The sequence below is a fragment of the Euleptes europaea genome, chromosome 4, assembly GCF_029931775.1.
Source record: "Euleptes europaea isolate rEulEur1 chromosome 4, rEulEur1.hap1, whole genome shotgun sequence".
Taxonomy (NCBI): Eukaryota; Metazoa; Chordata; class Lepidosauria; order Squamata; family Sphaerodactylidae; genus Euleptes; species Euleptes europaea.
The window spans coordinates 92,712,970-92,735,285 of record NC_079315.1 but is presented as its reverse complement, the minus strand read 5'-3'; the positions used below and the strand labels follow the sequence as shown (position 1 = coordinate 92,735,285).

At 40.2% G+C, this 22,316-nt stretch overlaps 1 protein-coding gene across 3 annotated transcripts in view; it reads left to right on the top strand.

The window, feature by feature from the left end:
* MAST4 (microtubule associated serine/threonine kinase family member 4) overlaps window positions 1-22,316 on the top strand; it is a 229,359-nt gene that overhangs the window by 186,216 nt on the left and 20,827 nt on the right. For all 3 annotated transcript variants that reach the window (XM_056847860.1, XM_056847861.1, XM_056847862.1), the window contains 7 exons: window positions 1,073-1,205; window positions 7,256-7,323; window positions 8,143-8,228; window positions 16,684-16,892; window positions 17,896-18,034; window positions 19,928-20,060; window positions 20,813-20,978. In XM_056847860.1, coding sequence (XP_056703838.1) covers window positions 1,073-1,205; window positions 7,256-7,323; window positions 8,143-8,228; window positions 16,684-16,892; window positions 17,896-18,034; window positions 19,928-20,060; window positions 20,813-20,978 — 934 coding nt within the window. The remainder of the gene's footprint in view (window positions 1-1,072; window positions 1,206-7,255; window positions 7,324-8,142; window positions 8,229-16,683; window positions 16,893-17,895; window positions 18,035-19,927; window positions 20,061-20,812; window positions 20,979-22,316) is intronic.

The window sequence follows — 22,316 nt, the reverse complement described above, 5'->3', positions numbered from 1 at the left end:
TTGGATAAATAAATGTTTTATTGCATGCCTATTATAACGTAGGGCCTAAGTTTCATCTTTATAAATCTTTGTATTGCCCAGTCCTGAGAGAAGAGCAAGTGGAAGTGCTGCAGGCATTTTCTACCATCTGAGGGGACCCACACAGCCTGTTATGATTTTGGGGGAACTAGGTTTGTTTTAAACTATAAACCTTCCCCTCAGTTACCAGGTGTTCTAAACGTAGCACGTGTATAGGCCTTGGGTTTGCTGCTGTGAGGTAAATTTTGTGGTGAGCAAGTAGAATAGGGAGATCACTGAGGCAGGAATTGCATGTAAACAACACAGAAGATGTATTTGCAATTTGGTTTCAAAGAACAGATCAGCAGCACAGGACTCCAGATAGAGGAGAAACCTGACTGAGGCATATAAATTTAGGCTAGTTACAGCGTTAGAGTATGACTTGAATTTTCTTTAATGCTTTTAATGCCTCCTGCCTCTCATTGCATGCATGTTGATAAGAGGAACAGGATGACATCATAAGGCCATTTAGTGATACAAAGGGCTCTTCAATGGCATTGACCTGTGTCCCATTCCTAACTGGCACACCTTCTGGTTATGTTTTCTGTCCCTGACTCTCTTACTCTGTAGCCTATAGCTCTTGTCCTGACACCAGTGAAATTACCCTTTGCCTCTCATGTCAGTCTGCTAACATGTCGGTCCCATGTTCAGTGAGCCTGGAAAGGTTGAAGTCCATGGCTCTAATGTGGTGCAGGCATGTTACAGTTCTGTTCTTGGTTCCTTGTTCTTGCTTTTGCTAATCGTTTGGAAGACTCTATTCCATAAAATTGTAACTTATTTCCTGCATTTTGACCGCTCTGGTTTTCCTTTCTTGCTTCCCACTATGGCCCAAATGACATTTGTGATTTCAAAATGGTTGTGGCAGTGGTGCAGTTGACAATATGTGATGCTGCTGACGATAAGTTTCAGAATGATTTTAATAGGGCTGACAACTAAATGAAGTGAATTGTTTCTTTCTATAGAAATGAAGCAACCAATCTTTGTAATAAATGTTTTTTTTTCCTTCTTCTTTCAGGAGTTTGATCCCGAAGAATTTTATTATCTTTTGGAAGCTGCAGAAGGGCATGCTAAAGAGGGGCAAGGCATTAAAACTGACATTCCTAGATATATTATTAGCCAGCTGGGATTGAATAAGGATCCTTTGGAAGGTATGGGACTTCCATGGTGCAATAGTCCATTCTTAAATCAAGATGGGGGGATGTTCTTATGTTGGTTGTCCTGTTCATTTCAACATTGATATGTTTTGCAACATCCTATACCACTTATTTATTAAAATATTTTATCCTTTTCTTCCATCTACAAGGGATCCTCAGAGTAGTTAACCATAATAATACTGTGCTAAAATTCAGTCCGAAAGTAATAAATAACAAAAAAACAAGCAGCTAGTAAGCTGTTCCATTTTTATTAGTTATTTAGCAAATGGCAAGCAGTATTAGAAACCACAAAAGGGTTTTAAAAATATGTGAGGCAAAAGGAAGGTAAAGCATACAGCCTTCATTTCAGAAGAGAAGGTGCTGATAAAAGGTGAGAAATCCAAGCTACTTATACCTATTCTCATTAAATCTTTAAAGAAGAAACATGCAGTAAGATACTTAACAGTTCTGTCAAAAGCAAGGTAAACTGCAAGTATGTTCAGGTCTTGGGCCAAGATAATAGGACCATATTGATTCAAGGTAATGCAGGAGCATGTCAAAGCATAATTGAATAATCTGGATAATTTTAATGTCATTAATTTAAAGACCCTGAAAAGGCTGGGCACCACTTATTAAGAACATAAGAAAGGCCCTGCTGGATCAGACCAAGGCCCATCAAGTCCAGCAGTCTGTTCACACAGTGGCCAACCAGGTGCCTTTAGGAAGCCACAAACAAGACGACTGCAGCAGCACCATCCTACCTGTGTTCCACCGCACCCGAAATAATAGGCATGCTCCTCTGATACTAGAGAGAATAGGTATGCAGCATGACCAATATCCATTCTAACTAATAGCCATGAATACCCCTCTCCTCCATGAATATGTCCACTCCCCTCTTAAAGCCCTCCAAGCTGGCAGCCATCCTGGGGCAGGGAGTTCCACAATTTAACTATGCATTGTGTGAAAAAATATTTCCTTTTATCTGTTTTGAATCTCTCGCTCTCCAGCTTTAGCAGATGACCCTGTGTTCTAGTATTATGGGAGAGGGAGAAAAACCTCTCCCTGACCACTCTCTCCAAACCATGCATAATTTTATAGACCTCTATCATGTCTCCCCTCAGCCGCCTTCTTTCCAAGCTAAACAGCCCTAAGCGTCCTAACCGCTCCCCATAGAACAGTTGCTCTAGTTCAGGGGTGGGGAACCTTTTTCCTGCCAAGGGCCATTTGCACATTTATGACATCATTCAGGGGCCATACCAGGTGTAGATCTCCCGGTGTGTGGGGGGGAAGAGGCTAGGGTTGCCAGGTCTCCAGCCACCACCTGGAGGTTGGCAACCCCAGGGGAGGCCACACAGAGAAGGCCTGCAGGGTGCCCCAACTCCCCCTCCCAGGCGGAAGGGCAGCCAGCAGTGGGCCTGAGCAAACGAGGTGCCAGGGGGCGCAGCCCACAGTCGATCTGCAGGGGAGGAATGAAAACAGAGAAAGAGGAGGAGGGAGGGAGAAAGGGAGAGAAAGGGAGAAAGAAATGGAGAGAGAGGGAGAAAGAAAGAAAGAAAAGGACGAAGGGAGACAAAGAAAAGGACGGAGGGAGACAAAGAAAGACAGAAAAAGAGGGAGAAAGAGAGGGAGAGAAAGGAGAAAGAGTGACAGAAAAAGAGGAAGAAAAGAGAGAAAATCCTTCCCCCCACACACACCCGCTGGCTCCGCGCGACCAGGCCCCAGCCTCCCCTGCCCCCCCCCCACACACACGGCGGCTCACAGAGCCCCGCGTGACCGGGCCCAGTCTCCATGCCCTCTCCTCCCCAGAGTCCACAAAAGGGCCCCCCTGAAGCCCGATCGGCTCCTGCATGCATGCTCTGCCGCCGGGATCCACCAGCCTCTTTCCCTCTCCCTCTCGCTGCTCAACAGTTGGCGAGAGGAGGTCCCAAAAAAAAAAAAAAAAGGGCGCCACAGCACCGCTGTAAGCCATGGCGCCAGAAACACTCTCTGGGAGGGCCACCCTGCGCCCCGCCTCTGCAGCAGGGGCCCGGAGATCCCGAGGGCCACAAAAAATGTCCTCAGGGGCCGCATACGGCCCCCGGGCCTGAGGTTCCCCACCCTTGCTCTAGTTCCTTAATCATTTTGGTTGCTCTTTTCTGCACCTTCTCAAGCTCTGTAATATCCTTTTTTAGGTGTGGTGACCAGAACTGTACAAAGTATTCCAAATGTGATCTCACCATAGATTTGTACAAGGGCAGTATGATATCAGCAGTTTTATTCTCTATTCCTCATCTAATTATGGCCAGCATGGAATTTGCCTTTTTTACAGCAGCCGCACACTGGGTTGACATCTTCATTGAGCTATCCACCACCACCCCAAAATCCCTTTCTTGATCTGTCGTTGCCAGCACAGATCCCATCAGTGTATATGTGAAGTTGGGATTTTTTGCCCCAATATGCATCACTTTACACTTGCTCACATTGAATCTCATTTGCCATTTTAATGCCCATTCTTCCAGTACGCAGAGCTCTTCACAGTCTGATTTTGTTTTAACCACCCTAAATAATTTAGTGTCATCTGCAAACTTGGCTACTTCACTGTTTAACCCCAACTCCAGGTCATTGATGAACAGGTTGAAAAGCACCGGTCCCAACACAAAAATCTGTCACATTTCCCAAAGCAGATATCGCTCAGTGAAAATATTTCTCTCAAAATGTGTAAATTCATTTAATTCTGAGGGTTTCTGGGGAGTATTGCAACATGAGAACCTCAAAGTAATTAAATTATATCCTGTTACCTGTGCTGAGTCTAAGGAAGAAAGGTGGACTGTAAATAAATAATTAAAGATGTCCATCCAACATTGAAACTTTTCAGAGAAATGTTTTTTTACCCTCATCATCAGGGAAGACAACATTGGTTATGCAGGTTTCTGTACTGCACGGCTTCTTTTGCTTGAGTAGTGAGACTGTTTGTGAAACCTAGGGCTGAACCTCACCTCCAGATTATGTATCATGCAAGTTAATGTCTCTAGTGGTAGTTATATGCCGATATATTTCATAAATAAAACTGTTTGAAAGCATTTCCAAAGACTGCCTCTACAGATAGGCACATTATCATCCTCTCTTCCTGTTCTTAGGATCAGTTCAGATCTGTATGATCTTATAGGGAAATAATAATAAATTGACACACCATGCCTAGATCTATCAGGGCAGTGCATTTTATTTAATAACTCAAGACATTCGTATCTTTTAGAATTCATGCTGCTTTCTCTGTTATGAAGTATAATAGTTCATTATGGGTACATTATAAGAGACATGCACAGTTCAGTTTAGTCAGCTTTCTAAAGCCAAACTGTGAATAAAACAATAGAAGGCTTAAATGCAAAAAGGCTCATTTTCAGTTGAAAGCAGGTTTGCTTCTTTACATCTCAATGGAACTTGGTTTCCATCAATTGTGTTTAGGATTGAAGCCCTTTACTTTTTATTTCTTTTTTTTGCTACAGTATCTTTTCTGCAAGTGAAATGATGCATGCAATTCTTGGAGATAATGCCAGATAAACCTATACTGTACTTGAAGCAATAGCACAGCAGATTCATCATTTACTGGAGTCTGGTCTCTGTATTTCAGAAAACATTCCCTGGGGAGAAATGTTTTCCCATGGCTTTTAAATTACCATCTTTACCTTTTTGAATCATGAGTCTTTAGAAATGGTTTAAATCAATGAAATAAAAAGCAGATGTTTAATGGTATTTAGATGAGTTTTAAAAAATGCCTTCAGGCATTGCAAAATGGTTCCTTAACTCCTTGCTTCAAAAGCTGACTATTGGTTTCATTCCATTACTACCTACTGTTTACAAATAATGTGTATTTCTCAGATAATGGTTATTTTGCAAAAATAATGTTTTAAACCAAACCATTTTAATTTTCTATTTATGAATATAATTTGTGGACGGAGAAGGCTGTCAAAACACATTATAATGGCTCAGTTCCTGCAAAGACAAAAATCTCTTTCAGCATTTTGATTATACAAGCCAATATTTACAATTTGCTAGTAAAGCTAATCCAAAGTTTTACCTTGCTGATAGAGGTGGTTTTAAGAAGTAAAATGCATTGGTTTTTATTTTATACACACACACACACACAAACCCTAACTGTATGTTAATGATTTCTTCTACACTGTTGCTTGTATGGAATGGTTCCCTTTCGATTTTTAAAGCAAAATAGTAATCTACATGCACATACAAAGGGATTTTTAACCCTTTTACTGTATATTGGCTTTTTTCCTAGCGAGTAAAACATCCCTTTCATAAAAGCTGCATATGAACAATGCAGTTATAATTGAAGTATTTAAATAGATAATTTGCTGAATCAGCATATAACGGGTGGAGGAAATACCTCCATGACTGCATCACTGGGACTGCATCACAAGTGATATCAAGATGCTTGTGGTAGCACGGCAGATTTGATGGGTCCATCAGTGTTGGGAACAGATGCATTACAGTTATTTTGTGTGAAGATACCATATAGCACAGAGATCAGCATCAAAAGGTTTCACTCACTAGAGTCAACTCCCCTACACAACATCCTAAATCCATTTCATCACTACAGAAGCATTTGCTTTGAAACAATCCTGCTCACCCTGGATTTGACAATACATTCTTGGGATGGGGAGAGGGGGTAAAGCTAACATATGCTAACAGATACGACCAACCAGCTTCACTTCTCTGACATAGCATGCTGCAGCAGGTAGCCATATTGATGTATGCCACTCTTGAGTCCTGTCAGACATGTGTATCTTGAGGTGTGAATGCTAGTTAATATTGACAAGAAAATCTTTTTAAAAACATCGCTGCCTTTTGTGGATAACACATACAGTTTCAACATATTTGGAAACCCATGTGAGCTATAAACACTATAATTAATTACAGATTTGATGGAAAGTTACAGTACTTGCAAAAACATTTGGGATTGTGTTGTATTCAGCTATTTGATCTCAAAAATTAAATCTTGTGTCTAATCAAACAGAGGAGGCATAAAATTTTCAGAAATAAATCCATAGATAACTAAAGCGTTATCTATTAAAAAGTTAAAAGTTGTGAAGGCCATTTGAAAGCTGAGAAGTGACATGCAACCTGAATTTCTGGGAATTTTCAGAAGCCAGTAGACATTCTGATCAGTTGCAAGTCTTAGTAAACTCCTTAAGTATTAAGGCAGATCCTATTAACCTGAATAGTTGTTTATGCATACGGTGTTAAACAAAGAAACCTATAAGACAGTTAACTATTCATATTTTAAGCACCCAGACAAGATTATTACTGTTTTTAGGTAAAACTAAGTAGCCACTAAGACATATGTAGTACATGAAATACTTGATTTTTCTATGTAATGTTTACCTAAGTCTCCAGGAGCAAGAAAATCTGCAGAAATGTGCCTTTTCTGCTCACAGAGGCCTTCTGTTTTAAGCATAATACTTATTTGGTTGCTTTAGAGAAAGTGTTCATTAATTAAAAAATAGTAGTGAAAAATAGTATTTATTTGAAATTATGCTAGACACTCAAGCATTGTCTAAACTACAGCTTTGACTTCGGAGAGGGGCTGTGGCTCAGTGGTAGAGCATCTACTTGGCATGCAAGAAGGTCCCAGGTTCAATCCCCGACATCTCCAGTTAAAGGGACTAGGCATGTAGGTGATGTGAAAGACCCCTGCCTGAGACCCTGGAGAGCCGCTGCCGGTCTGAGTAGACAATACTGACTTTGATGGACCAAGGGTCTGATTCAGTATATGGCAGCTTCATGTATGTTCATGTGAGACCCTGGAGAGCCACTGCTGGTCTGAGTAGACAATACTGTGATGGACCAAGGGTCTGATTCAGTATAAGGCAGCTTCATGTGTACAGTACTAACAAAATGTTTAAAATTCCTTTAATTTTGAACATAGTGGGACAGATGTTAAGCTGAAGTTTAATGTGCAATAATTCTCTGGAACCACCATGAGAACTAGCTATCTCCCTCGTATACTTTAGCATTTTAATGAGTGAACAAACTATATATTGAAAATAGGTTTTTGTCTTTTTTATTATTTGTAGAAATAGCTCAGTTAGCTAACTATGACAGTGGGACAGCAGCAACTCCAGAAACAGATGAATCAATTAGTGTAAGTCTTTTGTTACATTGGTGTATGTTTTATTGAACTGGGTTTAAAATAAATGATTGACTAGGGGGTTTCAACAAGTTATCTTGTAAGATTGCCCAGAAAATAGCTCATGTAATTTTTGGAACAAATTTTGTATCTGTTTCAAATCTATGTTGGGATTGTGGAATAGTCACTATCTTTGCTCTTATTGGATGCATTTAGTTACAATCAAAGTGTCCTTTCTTTTCATGGCACATTATATAAGTTGACTATTTAACAATAATGTAAAATGAAGTAATATATACAATATTGAAAGAGAGTGGGTGAAATGTAAGAGGATAGCTACTTGTGCTACAATTTTGCAAATGAATTTTTTGCAGTTTTCGTCCATTATCTCTTTAAAAAATGAATGAAAATTCTGCAATAGCAAGCAATTATATGATGACAAAAAATGCCAATCAATGTTAAGCCATTCACAAAATTCCGGTTCTAGACTTCGTGAAATACTTTGAAGTCTGTAAACAGTATTTGAAGTAAATATTTTTAGAGAAATTAGCAGATTTCTGTTGGAAGTTAAAAATATCCTAAGAAAAGAATTCAAAAGAATTGCATGTATCCCTGTGATGCAGATGATCAGTTGTACTCTTAATGTTGGTGCTGATGATACCTTGTTGAATAACAGCATGTGGAAAAGTCTGTTAAAGGCACTGTGTTTAGAACTTGTAACTGATTGGCAAAAGCTATACCACTGCCACCTCTTTATGGTTCCAACCTGTATTGCATATTATGATATTCTGCGACTGCTGTTAACTAGATCTCTTTGTTTTATTCATTTTGAAGAGTTCCAATACATCTCTTAAACTACGGCGGAAGCCTCGTGAAAGTGATTTTGAAACCATTAAACTGATTAGTAATGGAGCATATGGGTGAGTATATGAGCTCTCATCGTTTTTTCTTGATTGTCTGTATTTTGCTGTAAGGCAGTATATGCCTTTAAATCAGTATTTATATTCTTAATGTAATTTTATTTTTTCAATATGCACAAAATCATTTCTCTTTGAAAGAGAGCTAACCAAGTAATCCTGAAGGGGAGGGGCGAATGTCCATAGGAGCTACCATAAATGCCGGCGCAGGGGCACTTACCCCTGCTTTGGGGAGCCACGCAGCCGTGCCATGCAGCGTTTTCCAGATGCAAAGGGTCACGTCGGCGTCAAAGGGAGTAGCGGACTTTCTTTGACTTTAGTCAGGTCCTTAGGCCCTTTTGGCCCCTTTTTGCAGGTGCCGAGTTACACCTGCAAAAAGGCAAGCGTAGCCCTGTGGAATTCTATGGAGATTTCCACAGGGTTTTCTTCAAGATTGATTTTTCTTGCTACACTTGGCAGCAAGCTGCTCTGGAGGTGACGAGGCAGTGCCATCCCCGGCCGCTCCATAACCCCCCCCTTTAGGATTGGGCTGCCCAGATGTTCCTGTGGAAAGTAGGCATAAATAAATGAATAGGTCAGAAGACTAGATTTTCAACAACAGTGTTGTTTAAAATCTTAAATCTGTCACTACTTGGATAGCAATGAAAGAAATGAACATATATAAATAGATCTAAACAACAAACCTTGTAAAAATAGTGTTTTTCAGTCTTACCTGCTGCTTTTGAAATGGGGGTTATGAAAGGTACAATGGTAGCGCTACTATTATCTTAAATGCTGACATTATATGAGTCCTTTCTAAAATTCTATGCTTAAGAAATTTGAGGTGGAAAATCTTACTGATTTTTTTAAAAGGATTCCCAGTTGCCTTGGTTTTAATTAAATGTGTTAATTGACTGAGGGCATAAAAGGGCAATGTTTTGCTTGTAGATTGTTCTTTAAGACAGGCACTTTGTTTAAAACAGGGATTATCAATGCAGCTTCTAATGAGGCTTCTTATTTAAGAAAGTGACTATGAGCTGTAGCCGGTGCGGCTAAGAAAAAAATGTAGACTGGCTTGTGTCATTTTCTCTCGTGTGTATGTTGCGTGTGTGGAGATCGATGGTTGCATGGGCTCCACATCATTATTTAGGAAAAGAACCCTAAGCCCAGTGTAGAACCTCAGTTTAGAATAATTAAATGACAGTGTCTGGTTTTCATCATTTATTCCGGTAATAGTTATTAGCACTGAGTTTAAAAGGTCAGCATTTTGGTCGTCAGCATTGTTCTGTCAAAGAAATTACCTCAGTAGCTCTGAATTGAAAAAAGTAGCACATTAATACCTGAGTGCTTAAGAATTTTAGTATAATTAAACAATAATGCCTGTTTCTTTTGTGAATGCAAAGCAGTAAAGTGCTTCATAGGCACTTAATTTTTTTTATTACTAGTATAAACTGAAAATAAAGTTAATGTTGTTGTGCAACAATATTTTTTCTTTCAGTGTTTTCTAGGTCATTAATTTTCTGAGGTAACATAAATGAGCAAGCCCATGCTTACGGTTCATTGATTTATTTTCCAGAATGTCGTTGGGTATATTTTTATGATGTAGCTCATTAATGTTTTGTGTTATGGTTGTGTAACATGCTGTTCTTTCAAAGGGTATAATGAAAAAAAGTATTGTGATTGAGCAAGTGTATTTTTAGTGTTTTTGTAAACTGGTCAGTCTGCTTGTTTGATTCTGCTTTGGATTTTGGGGTCTTCATTAGTGAGCTAAAATGCTTTCTTTCAAAATATAATTATTTATCTTGGCATACTTTGGCAGAAATTTGTCAGATGTATTAATCTTGATGAGTTTAAACATGAACCTTTTAAAAGTTTCAATACGCCTTTTTTTTAGAATTCTGCCTTGTAATTGGAAGAGTAAATTCATTTGTGATGTAATTAAATGTCTTTAAAGAAGACGTGGTACACCAAGGAATGGATGGTTGGGAATATAGAAGTTAAACAAGCTGTGAATCAGTAAAATACCAGATGCAGGCCAGGTTATCAATGGCTTTGCAGGTTGTCTGTCTTATACTTTTTCTTCAAGTCAATTTTTTTGTTTTTGCTTGTATAATTGTTTCTCATTGCAAATGTAACATGTTTTCTGTCTCAAAATAGTTGTAAGCTGAAACAGAAGCTTCATTCACAATTGTTGCAGCAGCCTAATAGCCCATCAGCCCAATTTTGTAAAGTAGCTCAATCGCCGCTCCTTTCTCGTTTCTTTTTGGGTTACATAATTGCAACAGTTGTATGCTAGCGTTTGGAATCCCTTTTCACAATTCTGCAAATGTTAGTGACTAGCGGTGAAATGATAGCTTGGGGCAAATGACTTCCATAAAATAAAGAATTGATTTCTGTCACTTCCTGAAGTCTTGTTGAGGCTTGGTACGGTATATCCAGGATTTCCCAGGAAACTGAAAAAAAAATACTCCTGAAAAATCCCAGAAATATTCACGGTCTACTGGGAAAATTGGGAGCCAGCATTTGCAGGCTCCTGGGGACTGTTTTTCTCCCTCACCCTTTTCTTCCCTTAGTTTTTGTTTCCGGGGAGAATTCTATGGGCTTGCCAGGCTGCTTCTGTCTGTTTCAAGTTTCCTGGTCAGTTTGCAAGAGTTGCTTTGTGTTCCGTTTGCAGTTTTTACAGTGTTGCTGCTCACAGCTCAGTGTTTGGATTTGTTCTTTTGTGGATTCACATTAGTTCTGTTGATCTTGCAGTGCCATAGTGGCACTGGGTTCTTCTGGGCATTGTGTTGCATTGCTATTTGTTCTGTTGGGTTTGCAGATAACCCCTGCTTGCATTTGTTCTTTTGTCTGTGATTCTCTGGGTGCTCATTCAGCCTGTTGATCTTGCACTACTACAGTGATACTTGATTCTGTTGGGCATTCTGTACACTGCCATTTGTCCTGTTGGGCTTCCAATACCCCCCTTCGCGTGCTTGGATTTGTTCTGCTGGTTTGACATTAGTCCTGTTGAGCTTGCACTGCCAGAATGCCCCTGGGTCTGCTGGGCATTCTGTCCATTGCCGTTCATTCTTCTGGGCTTACAAAAGTGCCCCTCTTCATTTTCCATTGCAGAGATTCTTTAGTTTAAATCACAGAATCATAGAGTTGGAAGGGGCCATGCAGGCCATCTAGTCCAACCCCCTGCTCAATGCAGGATCAGCCTAAAGCATCCCTGACAAGTGTTCATCCAACTGCTGCTTGAAGGCTGCTAGTGAGGGTGAGCGCACCACCTCCCTAGGCAGCTGATTCCACTGCTGAACAACTCTTACTGTAAAAATCCCCCCCTAATATCCATCTGGAACCTTTCCACCCATAAACCCATTGTTGTGAGTCCTATCCTCTGCTGCCAACAGGAACAGCTCCCTGTCCTCCTCTAAGTGACAGCCCTTCAAATACTTAGAGAAAGTAATCATGTCTCCCCTCAACCTCCTCTTCTCCAGACTGAATATTCTCAAGTCCCTTAGCCTTTCCTCAAAGGACCTAGTCTCTGGGTCCCTGATCATCCTTGTCTCTCTCCTCTGCACCCGCTCCATTCTGTCCACATCTTTTTTGAAATGAGGCCTCCAGAACTGCACATAGTATTCCAGGTGTGGTCTGACCAATGTGGTGTACAACAGGACTATGACATCTTGTGATTTGGATGTTATTCCTCTGTTGATACACCCCAAGATGACATTAGCCTTTTTGCCAGTTCATCACACTGGCTGCTCATATTTAACGTACAGTCCACCCATACCTCAAGATCTTGTTCACACACTGCTACCCAGAAGGGTATCCCCCATCCAGTATGTGTGTTTCAACAAGATCTGAACATGCTGGAAAAGTGGGAAAAGATGCAATTCAACAAGGAGTTTGTTTGAGTTTGTTAAAGTCTTCGCTACTAAAATCTAACAGACATGTGTGGTTACGAACTTCCTTGGTCCCCACAGCAAAAAGAATTCTAGGAGGACATGGTCACTTCCTCCTTAGGTCCCCACCACCTTCACCCCATCTACCAACTCTTGCCTCATTTGAAAAAGGAAGTTGTCAGCCAGGCAGGTCAGAAAGTTGCGTGACTGTGGATACTTAGCAGACATCAGGGAAGGGTAAGTCACCCATAACTACTAGGTCATGTTGTTTGGATACACCATCAGGCTGCTCAAGGAGGGCAGCATCCACCTCCTCACCCTGGTCAGGAGGTCTGTAGCGGAGTCCAACCATAATACTGTTTGTCCTTCCTTCCCTTATTCTCACCCAGATACTTTCCACTAGGCTGTTGCCCACCTCCTGTATTTCCTGACAAGCAAACCCTCTCTTCACAGTGCCACCTCTCCTCCTCTTCAACCCTTTTGGTTTTTACTTGAACAACGCATATCCATTCACTATTACATTCTAGTCATGGGACTCATCCCACCAAGTTTCTGTAATGCCTACTAAATCATATCCCTGTGTCTGCATTAGAAGCTCAATCTCTTCCTTCTTATTGCCCAAGCTTTGGGCATTGGTACATAGATATCTGAAGCCATGCACCTTCAGCTCCATTGAACCTGGCCCTCCCAGGTGGGCCTCTGCTATTGAAATCCCTGTTGGTCACCTCCTTCCCCTTGTGGTATCAGTTTAAAGCCCTCCTGATTAATCTCCCCAGGTTTCTGCCAAACACATTCTTCCCCGACCTTGAATGGTGACATCTATCGTGTGCTAGTAGGTTGTTTTCTAGAAAACCTAGCCCATGGTCCCAGGATTTATCGCTCCTACCGGCACCACCAACGCAGCCAGTTGTTCACTTCCATTATTTTCTGTTCCCGTTACAGTCCTCTTCCTCTGACAGGAAGGACTGAAGAGAACACCACCTGCGTCCCCATTCCCTTCAGCTTCCTCCCAAGAGCTTCATAGTCAGCCTTAATGCTTTCAACTGTGTTCATGGCCGAGTTCTTCATTCCCACATGGACCATCACAAATAGATAATGATCTGTAGGTTTGATCAGTTTTGGCATCTGGTCTACAATATCTTGAGTCTTTGCCCCTGGCAAGCAACATGCCTCTTTGGCTAGGGGGTCAGGCCTGGACATTGCAAGGGCTTAGAATCAATTCCTGAGTTCCAGTGACACTGATTGCCATCTTGCTCAACTCCTTTGCTCTGAAGAGTCTCATTCGGGCAGTCAACCACACTGTTGTCCCTTTCACTGGTCTCCCCATCCCTATTCAGGGCATTACGGCTTCTGTTAATGATATCCTCCCCTTTCTTGATCTCATGGAGGGTAGTAATCCCTTCCTGCAGGTTCCAAACCTTCTCTTCTAAAAGCATGGTGTAGTGGTGAAGAGTGGTGGTTTGGAGTGGTGGGCTCTGATCTGGAGAACTGGGTTTGATTCCCCACTCCTCCACATGAGCGGTAGACGCTAATCTGGTGAACTGGATTTGTTTCCCCACTCCTACACATGAAGCCAGCTGGGTGACCTTGGGCTAGTCACAGCTCTTAGAGCTCTCTCAGCTCCACCTACCTGAAAGGGTGTCTGTTGTGGGGAGGGGAAGGGAAGATGATTGTAAGCCGGTTTGATTCTTCCTTAAGTGGTAGAGAAAGTTGGGATATAAAAACCAACTCTTCTTCTGCTGCTGCTGCTTCTTCTTCTTCTTCCACTTCCACTTCCACTTTTGACAAGTGAAGTCCAACTTGTCCTCAGGGAGGAAAACAAACATGGCCTTGCCAGCAAGCTCTGTCCCCTGCTCCTTCTTCCAGCCCAGCTGACTCAGTTCTCAGTTTAATATTAGTCCTGCTGGGCTTGCACTGCCAGAGGGCCCCTGGTTCTGCTGGAATTTGTACTGCAGTGATGCTCTGGTTTGATTTCGGTTCTGTTTGGCTTGGCACATTGGATTGTGGTCCTAGTGGGATTACTGGGTTCTGCAGTGGTTCTGTTAGGCTTGTTGTGTTGGTTCTTCCATGGGACGCATGAATCGACCAGTGATTGCTGCTTGCAGGCATGGCTTTTGCCTGGAAGCAGCTTGGAGGGATTTTTTTTCTTCTTCTTTTCCTCCATAGGAAATAGTGGAGGACAGCTGGGGGCACCTTGTTCAGAGGCCCATAGAATTGTACCTCTTGGTCCAATCAACTTGAAATTTTGGGGTGGTTTAAAGGACAGGCACCAGCAGCTCTGTTGCAGTTTTGGTGCCTATACGTTGAAAAACACACACACTCCTGCTACTCAGAAATTTTCCCCATACGGAATAATGGACCCAAAAAAATTAGATTCCTGGGGAAAAAATGAACCCAAATACCAGACAGGAATTGGAATTTGGGGATATCAGGAATACTGATATTTTTCAGGTCCAACATACCCAAATCTAAAAAACACAGAATTTATTTTTTGCACACCCCTACTGGGGAACCATCTCTTCAACAACACTTCTGTCTGTGGCGTGCACCTTATCTGAAAAGCAAGTTAATCAAATATGGTAATATAATGATCAAAGTGAGAGAGCGAAGGAGAAAAACAGCAAGTCAGATTAGCAAAGAATCAGCATTTGTTGAGGATGTGAGAAACTCTCACTGAGAAGCACTATTAATTTTAATGTATCTGATATATGCAACAATAAGAGCACAGAGCTTCTAAGAGGCAATCACACTGGCATTAAGTTTTCATGAAGACGTAGACTGATAAAAGGATTTCAAATAGGACTTTGTTGTCCAGCACCCTGACTTTCTTTCTTTCATCTCTAACCACATGCCAATTTGGACAGGACCATTTAATGTACAAATTCATGGTGGGAGCATCTCTGGTTTCTTCCTGTAGTGTTATTTCCTCCAAAGAAGCATTGTTTGCTCTGGCTTTCTATTGTTGGTATTGGTTGCTAGGGGACCAGAAGACCCAGTAGGATCTTGGTAGAGATTGTTTTGTTTGTTCCAGTAGGGTTTCTGCCTTATAGTATTTGTTCTGTAGCGCCATCTGCTGTGCCGTTTTGCTTTCACCTTATTAATGGGGGAGAAATAGGTCATCACCCAGAATCTTGATGAAGTGTGTGATATGTTGTATATGGCATTTTATGTTGAATTTTCATTAGGTTGCTTCTCTGCCTGGTACATAACTTGTTTTCTATTTCACACAATGAGTCTGAATCTCATATTCTAGACACAAAAATAAACTAATTGAAACTTGATCAGTAGTTCTTTCTCTCTCTCTCTACCCCTCTCTGTCATCTTACTATTCTTACAAATATACTACACTTGTAAAGACCAGTGTAAATATGATGGACAAAGAACGAAGAGGGGGAAATCAAAGGGGAAAGACTTGGAACTTTGGAGGCAGAATGGAGCAAACTGGAGGAATCTAAAGACAGGACAGCATAAAAAAATAGGGTGCCAATCTATCAAAATGGCTCCACCTTGGGCAAAGCATGGCTTGTTCTAAAGTATAAATGTGCAGGAAGTACAAAAAGGATGTGATAGTCTGCCTGAGGCAATGCTATCCTGATTTCAATATTATACAATCAGTTTTAGCTGCCATACACTGAAACGGAAATTCAGTTGACAGAGATGAAAGGAAAATGTCTCAAGAAATTAATCCTGCAGTGGTAATGAGTGAACTTTGACATGTGACTATATGAGAAGAGGCTAGAAAGATCAAGATGATAAATCATATTAATGATCCAGGCAACCTTTCAGCATTTTTAAAAGCTTGTCCTTTTTCAGGAAAGGGGGCACAAATCAAATAAATGACGTGTGTTTATTGGTTCCCATACACCTTTTCTTGTCTGACTCTAAACAGTTGCAAGGTTTCAAACAGCATGTGCTTCTCCATGATGTATTTAAAGTAGTACCTACTCATGTTTTTCCAGAGGAATCTTCTGTGCTCCTTTTTACTAAATCCTCAATGAAATAATAGCCGCTCTAACCAGTTACCGTTTTTATGATCTGTTCTATTTCTCAGCCTAGATTACAATAAAACCATTAATTGCTTCCCTACAGAAATTAATCAGAGGCTCATAATGTAGATAGCTGTTAACTCAGGATTGACTCAGCCACTGCTCATCTCCCCCAGCGCCAATAAATACTGTTCATGGGTCATGTCAGTGACTGTGAGTGTCATGTCTTCACAGTTGGTAAAGAGGAGCTGTCTACTCATGAAACTCCCATCCTTTCTCCTTTGTATGTCATGTATGATATCATCCTGAGAAATTAGGAATTGATTCTTAGTCATAAATAAGATGCACACTTGCAGAACAAATTATATCAGGATTAACTACAGCATTGCGCCATGTTGTAAAACCTTTCCTGAGTACTGCCAAATGCATATTATATCCATCGTAATAGGATTTTCAGCTGTTGATTAACTAAGGTGGTCTGAAAACAAATTCTGAAATTAACTATTCAACTGTTACGTGTCCTGTAGCACTTTTAAAAAAAATCTACAAGCAGTAATACAGTTCCATGCTAATGCCTTTTCACTTTTTCTTGGACTTTTTCAGTGCTGTTTATTTGGTGCGGCATAAAGAAACAAGACAGAGATTTGCCATGAAAAAGATTAACAAACAGAATCTCATTCTTCGAAACCAGATTCAGCAAGCGTTTGTTGAGCGCGATATCCTGACATTTGCAGAAAATCCATTTGTAGTCAGCATGTATTGTTCCTTTGAAACTAGACGCCATTTATGCATGGTCATGGAATATGTGGAAGGTACAGTGTTTGTTTTGCATCTGAGGGCAAACGCTTGATAATCTAAAAACAAAAAGGAGTTTTGTGGCACCTTCGACTAACTGATTTACTGAAGTATATACTTTTGTGGGCTAGACCCCTCTTCTTAAGATTCCTGCAAAGCTGGTGGATTTGCATAGAGAAAAATTTATAAACAGTGGGGTCAAAAGGCAATGAAATATAGAAGGTACAGTTTGAGTTCTGTGTCAAGCTCAGTTAGCAGTCATAACAATTCACCTATTATTGCTGGTGTAAACAGTCACAGTGCTTCTTGATAACAACTGATCCTTGCATAAAATTCTCACAGACTGCATCTTTTGCATTTAATTGCCATTTGACTTCAGTGTTTATATTTTTTTTGTAATCAATGTATACATATCTGACTATTGAAGGCACACTTCATGCATCTGGTGACGTGAACTCTAGTCTGCTAATAGACTGACCCTAAAGTGTCTTTTTTTGTTGTTGCAATAGACTAACATGGCTTCACTTTGGAATTTGTCACATAATAATGTAACACTGAGAAAATATTAATAAACTTTATCTACACTAGAGATTTAACCTTCCTTCCAGTGTATGCTGGGACTTCACAGGGAAGGATTCCTTTCTTCTCCAGATATTTCATTCTTACACTACAGCCATCCTTTATTGCTGGGCATTTATGATGAAATAAGTTACTTTACTTTTTGGCCACACTTAAAGATCTCTGTAAACTAAATGCTGTATGGCTTTTTAAAAATGGTACACACACCTAAAATGGCAGGGCAGTAATTTAGTTTATATATATTGCTGGATAATTAATAATATGTATTAAAATAATATTTTAATTCTCTATATGTATTTTCAGTTACTTTCCAATTTACATTTGGTTATTTACACCCCTGTGGGCATGCTGTCCATAATTACAGGTGCAAAATTGTAATGTACCATGTATTTCTGCTGTCTCAGTAACAAATAACGTGCACGAATGCTCTTTATTTTGTAGGTGGAGATTGTGCTAACTTAATGAAAAATATGGGTCCTCTGCCTGTAGACATGGCCAGGATGTACTTTGCAGAGACTGTTTTGGCTTTGGAGTATCTTCACAATTATGGAATAGTACACAGGGATTTGAAACCAGACAAGTATGTATATAGCTTGATACTGCAAGAAAACTTGAGTACAAGTGGGAATCCTCAAAAACCTATTCTCTCTAGTATCAGAGGAGCATGCCTATTATTTTGGGTGCGGTGGAACACAGGCAGGATGGTGCTGCTGCACTCGTCTTGTTAGTGGCTTCCTAGAGGCACCTGGTTGGCTACTGTGTGAACAGACTGCTGGACTTGATGGGCCTTGGACTGATCCTGCAGGGCCTTTCTTATGTTCTTATGTTCTAACTTGTGGGGGGCATCTTATCTCCCCTCCCCCACTATTTCCTCTTTCTCATCCCTGAAAGCCCCATAGTCTCTCCCCTTGTCCTGTTCCTTCTCTCCTTCCACCCAACAGCCAACAGCCCTTTATCTGCCCCTTCAGCTTCAGCTCCCCCTGGCAACCTTTACCTGGGAAAACTTTGGCCCAGTTGTGCTGGTCCAGGCCCACTTGCATGGTAGGGAACCCTCAAGGACTTGTGGGGGGGGGGCACATCACTTTCTCCTGTATCCTCCTCCCCACATTATTCCCCTTTTCCCTGCTCCTGGCAACCCCCATATCCCTTCCTGCCCCATTCTCTATTTCACAGCCATTCACCAACCTACCTTTTATCTGCTTCCCATCTTCAGCTATATTTGTTACCCGTTTACTTCATTTATACCCCCCACTGGAGACTTACATCATTCTCCTTTTTATGCTCACAATAACCCTGTGAAGTAAGTTAGGCTGAACGTATGTGACTGGCTAACATCACCTAGTGAACTTCCATGGCAGACTGGCGATTTGAACATGGGTCTTCCAAACTCTATTCTAAAGCTCTAACTGCTACACCACACTGACTTTCATAGGGTAGCTGCTGTTGAACACTAGTAAGCAGCCAGGCCTAGGTGAGTCATGCAAGTTGGGTGATATCGGGCCACCCAGTAGTTGCTGCCAGATCTGGCCCTAATGAGTCCTCCCTCAAAGGCCAAAACATCCCTGCCTCCTCTCCCTGCCTTTTACTGATAGAAACCAAGTCTAGAATGCTGTGGTTGCCTAACAACGGTCACTGAGGACTTCTTTTTCTTAAAGCCACAAGTGTTCCTTTTATGATTTTTAAACCCCCCCCCCCCCCATGTATTTCTTTAGATTTCAGATTTTTTCTGAAAACCTGGGGTGCTTTTCAGGTTTTGAAAGATCTATCTTGGCCCTTCATGGGTCCAGTTTTCGGATTTAAGTATCCTTAGATTTGGCCAACTTCAGTATGATATGATGAAAAGCTCCAGGCTAAAGTTACTGTTTTCATCTTACCACTGAGCAATTATTTTCTTTCTCTTTAAAATAATGCTGATATTATGAACATATTGGAGGTTCTTTATCGGTTATGTTTTATTTCCTGAAACAACACTACATTTCAACAATGCCCTGAAAAGGCAAACAAAATGCAGAAAGTGCACTTTGGTTGTTGAGGGATGGCAATATGTTCGTTCTGTTAGTTCTTATTTCTAAAGGTGCCCAAGAGCCCAAATTTGTCTTGTATTATCCTTGTGTAACTGTTGCCATCTGTGTGAATGCATCTTTATCCTGTCCTAAGTGCTGTTGATTTCTTTTTTATTTATGTTCCTAGATGGAAGGAACCCACATATCCCATTTCTTCTTGTTATGCCTTTTCTGAAATATTGTTCCCAATCTGTTTTATGCAACTAAAGTATTTATCAAGTGAAACATCTTCATTACTTTTGTATTAGTGATGAAGTTTATATAATTTTTAAAAATGTATTTATCTTGTTGGACAAAAATGGATATTGCTTAAGTCATAACTTATGGCTTCCAGAATGTGTCTTTCTTATGTGGGTTTTAAAATATTTCACAGGCCAGTTATAGTATTCTATTGTCATTCTCATTTACAGTTTATTGGTTACATCCATGGGACATATAAAGCTAACAGATTTTGGGCTATCTAAAGTTGGCCTCATGAGTATGACCACCAATCTTTATGAAGGTCACATTGAGAAGGATGCTAGAGAATTTCTGGATAAACAGGTAAGGAGACGGTTCCCCATTTTCTCCTCCATCTGTATTTGCATTTATTAATTTTACTATCAATTTAGTAAGAAGTGATAATTTAGATGCAAGTTACACTGTGTAAAAACAGAGCAGTTACTTTTTTATTTCTATACTTGTTTCACAAATCTGTATGGAAGAGTTACCTTTACTAGTGCACTGCAGATTGTTCCAGACTCTTCCCCTCCTCACCCCCGTTATGGTCTATTAGTAAGATGAATGATCTAATTGTGTGAAAGTAAGATTGTGAGAGAGACAAATGGAAAGTTGTTTTTATAAAGTATTCAAGAGTCTCAGCAGAGTACTTGTGGAACTCATGATGCATTGTACAATCAAGGGTGCTAAAAATCCTAGCTATGGCCCATTTCCCTTCAAGCATGCCTCATTACCATTTGCCCACAATCTGTTCCCTGTAAGAGTTACTTAAGGTAAAAACCATTGCATTTTCTTGTAAAAACAGGAACAATTCAATTGTGTATATTATAAATATATGTTATTTACTGTGACTTCATATCAATAAGCAGCCTATATGAAATACATGGTAATTTTAAATTTTTTGCATTCAATAGCTTCCCTTAGAAACATAGACACCCTCCACAATATATAAAAACAAATAAATTTTGACATTTTTTGTTATGGGTCCTTAGAAACATAAATAGAAATCAACCGACAGTGTTATGTACTAAATTACATTTTTTTTCTTTTTACCCCCCCCCCCATCTCATTTTTAGGTCTGTGGCACACCAGAATACATAGCTCCTGAAGTAATCCTAAGACAAGGTTATGGCAAGCCAGTGGACTGGTGGTCCATGGGAATTATCCTATATGAGTTTCTTGTTGGATGTGTGCCATTTTTTGGGGATACACCAGAGGAACTGTTTGGACAAGTAATCAGTGGTAAATATCACTAGGCTTTGGTTATCCTCAGATCCTTAAAACAATCTGCTCCAAGAACTGCCATCTGGCCAGCTTTAACACAGCTCAGGCAGGCCTTTGTTGCTACTAATAAAATGCTTGGGGGGTGGTAATTCTGTCTCTTCCATGTAAGAATCGCTCAGCTCCATATTTCTTTGCAGGACGTTTGGCACAAATAAAAAAAATGTAATTGGTCATGACAGCCAGCAAAATTTATAAAGCTTGAATCTGAACTTGTGAACTAGAACAGGACTGAATTCAGGAATCAGCTTTACATGTGCTGAGTGCTTTATAAAAATCAGATGTTCAACAGTCTCCTTCCTGGAGCTTATAATATATCAGATATAAGGAAGAGACTAGGAAGAGGATAGGTCAGTGCTGGAAAAGACAAAAAAAATGAAACAGAAGCTCTCAATAACTATGCAGGGAAAAGCATACTGAAAAAGGAAGAGATTAAAAACCTTTATAAAGAAGAGTGGTACACAAAGTAGGCAACAGGTGATGATCTACTTTTTAAAATTGGGATTTGGGGGTGGCATTATAGTCATTTTAGCCCTTATTTTAAAAAATCAGCAGAAAAATTCACGTGTACTAAATTTGCATAAATGGATAAATGCCTAATGGCGCAGTGCAGTAAATTAGCAGAAATGTAATAAAGCCATAAAACAAATGTTTCCAGAATAATAAATAATGAGAAAAAGAAGGATTCAAATGCAGTTCGCAGATTGTTAATGATTTCACTGGTGGTTGTTACAGTATAATGTTATTTCTGTAACAGCTGTTCTTCTTTCATTTAAAATTCAATAACCTTTTAGATCTTAACCTGCAGGCTGACCCAAAGTATTGTTATGCAGCTTGTGGCAAAACTAAATGATAATTACACAGCATCTATCACTATCCTACCTCCTGTTTCCATAAATTTTCCAGATGTATAGATGTAGATGGTCACTGTGCCAGAATGACATCTCTGTTGCTCGTTTCCCAATTCATTTTAAAAAATATGGTGGAAAGGTCCACTAGTTAATGGGGAAAGAGGCTGCAGTTCTCTGTGTGTTCATGTGTGGTGTTAGATCATGTTTGCAGATGCTAATGAATTTGCTTTGTAGGTTGCCTGCAATGTAAATGACCTTTTTATACAATATATTAGCTGTTTATAGATGCATAATATGCTGTTTTCTGACATGCTGCACCAACGCCTGATTGGCAAGGGGAAATCAAATGTTTAATTAACACAAATAGTGAATGCTGGTTTTGTTTTTCATCCCTTACAGCGGCAATGCATATTCATATTTTATTTTTCAACTTAATTTAAAGTGTTCC